Source organism: Penaeus monodon, chromosome 19, assembly GCF_015228065.2.
Source record: "Penaeus monodon isolate SGIC_2016 chromosome 19, NSTDA_Pmon_1, whole genome shotgun sequence".
Taxonomy (NCBI): Eukaryota; Metazoa; Arthropoda; class Malacostraca; order Decapoda; family Penaeidae; genus Penaeus; species Penaeus monodon.
This window is the reverse complement of record NC_051404.1, coordinates 31865593-31865851: the sequence shown is the minus strand read 5'-3', so window position 1 is coordinate 31865851 and position 259 is coordinate 31865593. Positions and strand designations below refer to the sequence as shown.

Below are 259 nucleotides of genomic sequence, written 5' to 3'. Positions count from 1 at the left end.
AGGTCATTGATAAACTATGATTGATTGCACCATTGATAGAGTTTGAAAAAGGTTGAAACGTCAGCCGTATCGTCTCTAACAGATTGTGCCAACGTTACCCGCCAGTCTGAGTGCTGACTTCAAGAATTTCATGCAGAAGTGTTTGGCGCTAAATGAACAAGAACGGTGGACAGCGGAGAAGCTACTTACTCATCCGTTTATTCAGGTCCAAGAAAAAGAGGGAGACATTATTGACAATAAAAGAGTATGTTCAGAGCAT

The 259-nt window shown here is 41.3% G+C and overlaps 1 protein-coding gene across 1 annotated transcript in view; it reads left to right on the top strand.

Moving 5' to 3' along the window:
* The window catches only part of LOC119585387 (eIF-2-alpha kinase GCN2-like), a 109563-nt gene extending 109315 nt beyond the window's left edge, over window positions 1–248 (top strand). The window contains exon 4 of the mRNA XM_037934053.1: window positions 83–248. Within this exon, the coding sequence (XP_037789981.1) occupies window positions 83–117 (35 nt within the window). The 3' untranslated portion in view covers window positions 118–248. The remainder of the gene's footprint in view (window positions 1–82) is intronic.
* The last annotated feature ends 11 nt before the right edge of the window (window positions 249–259 follow it).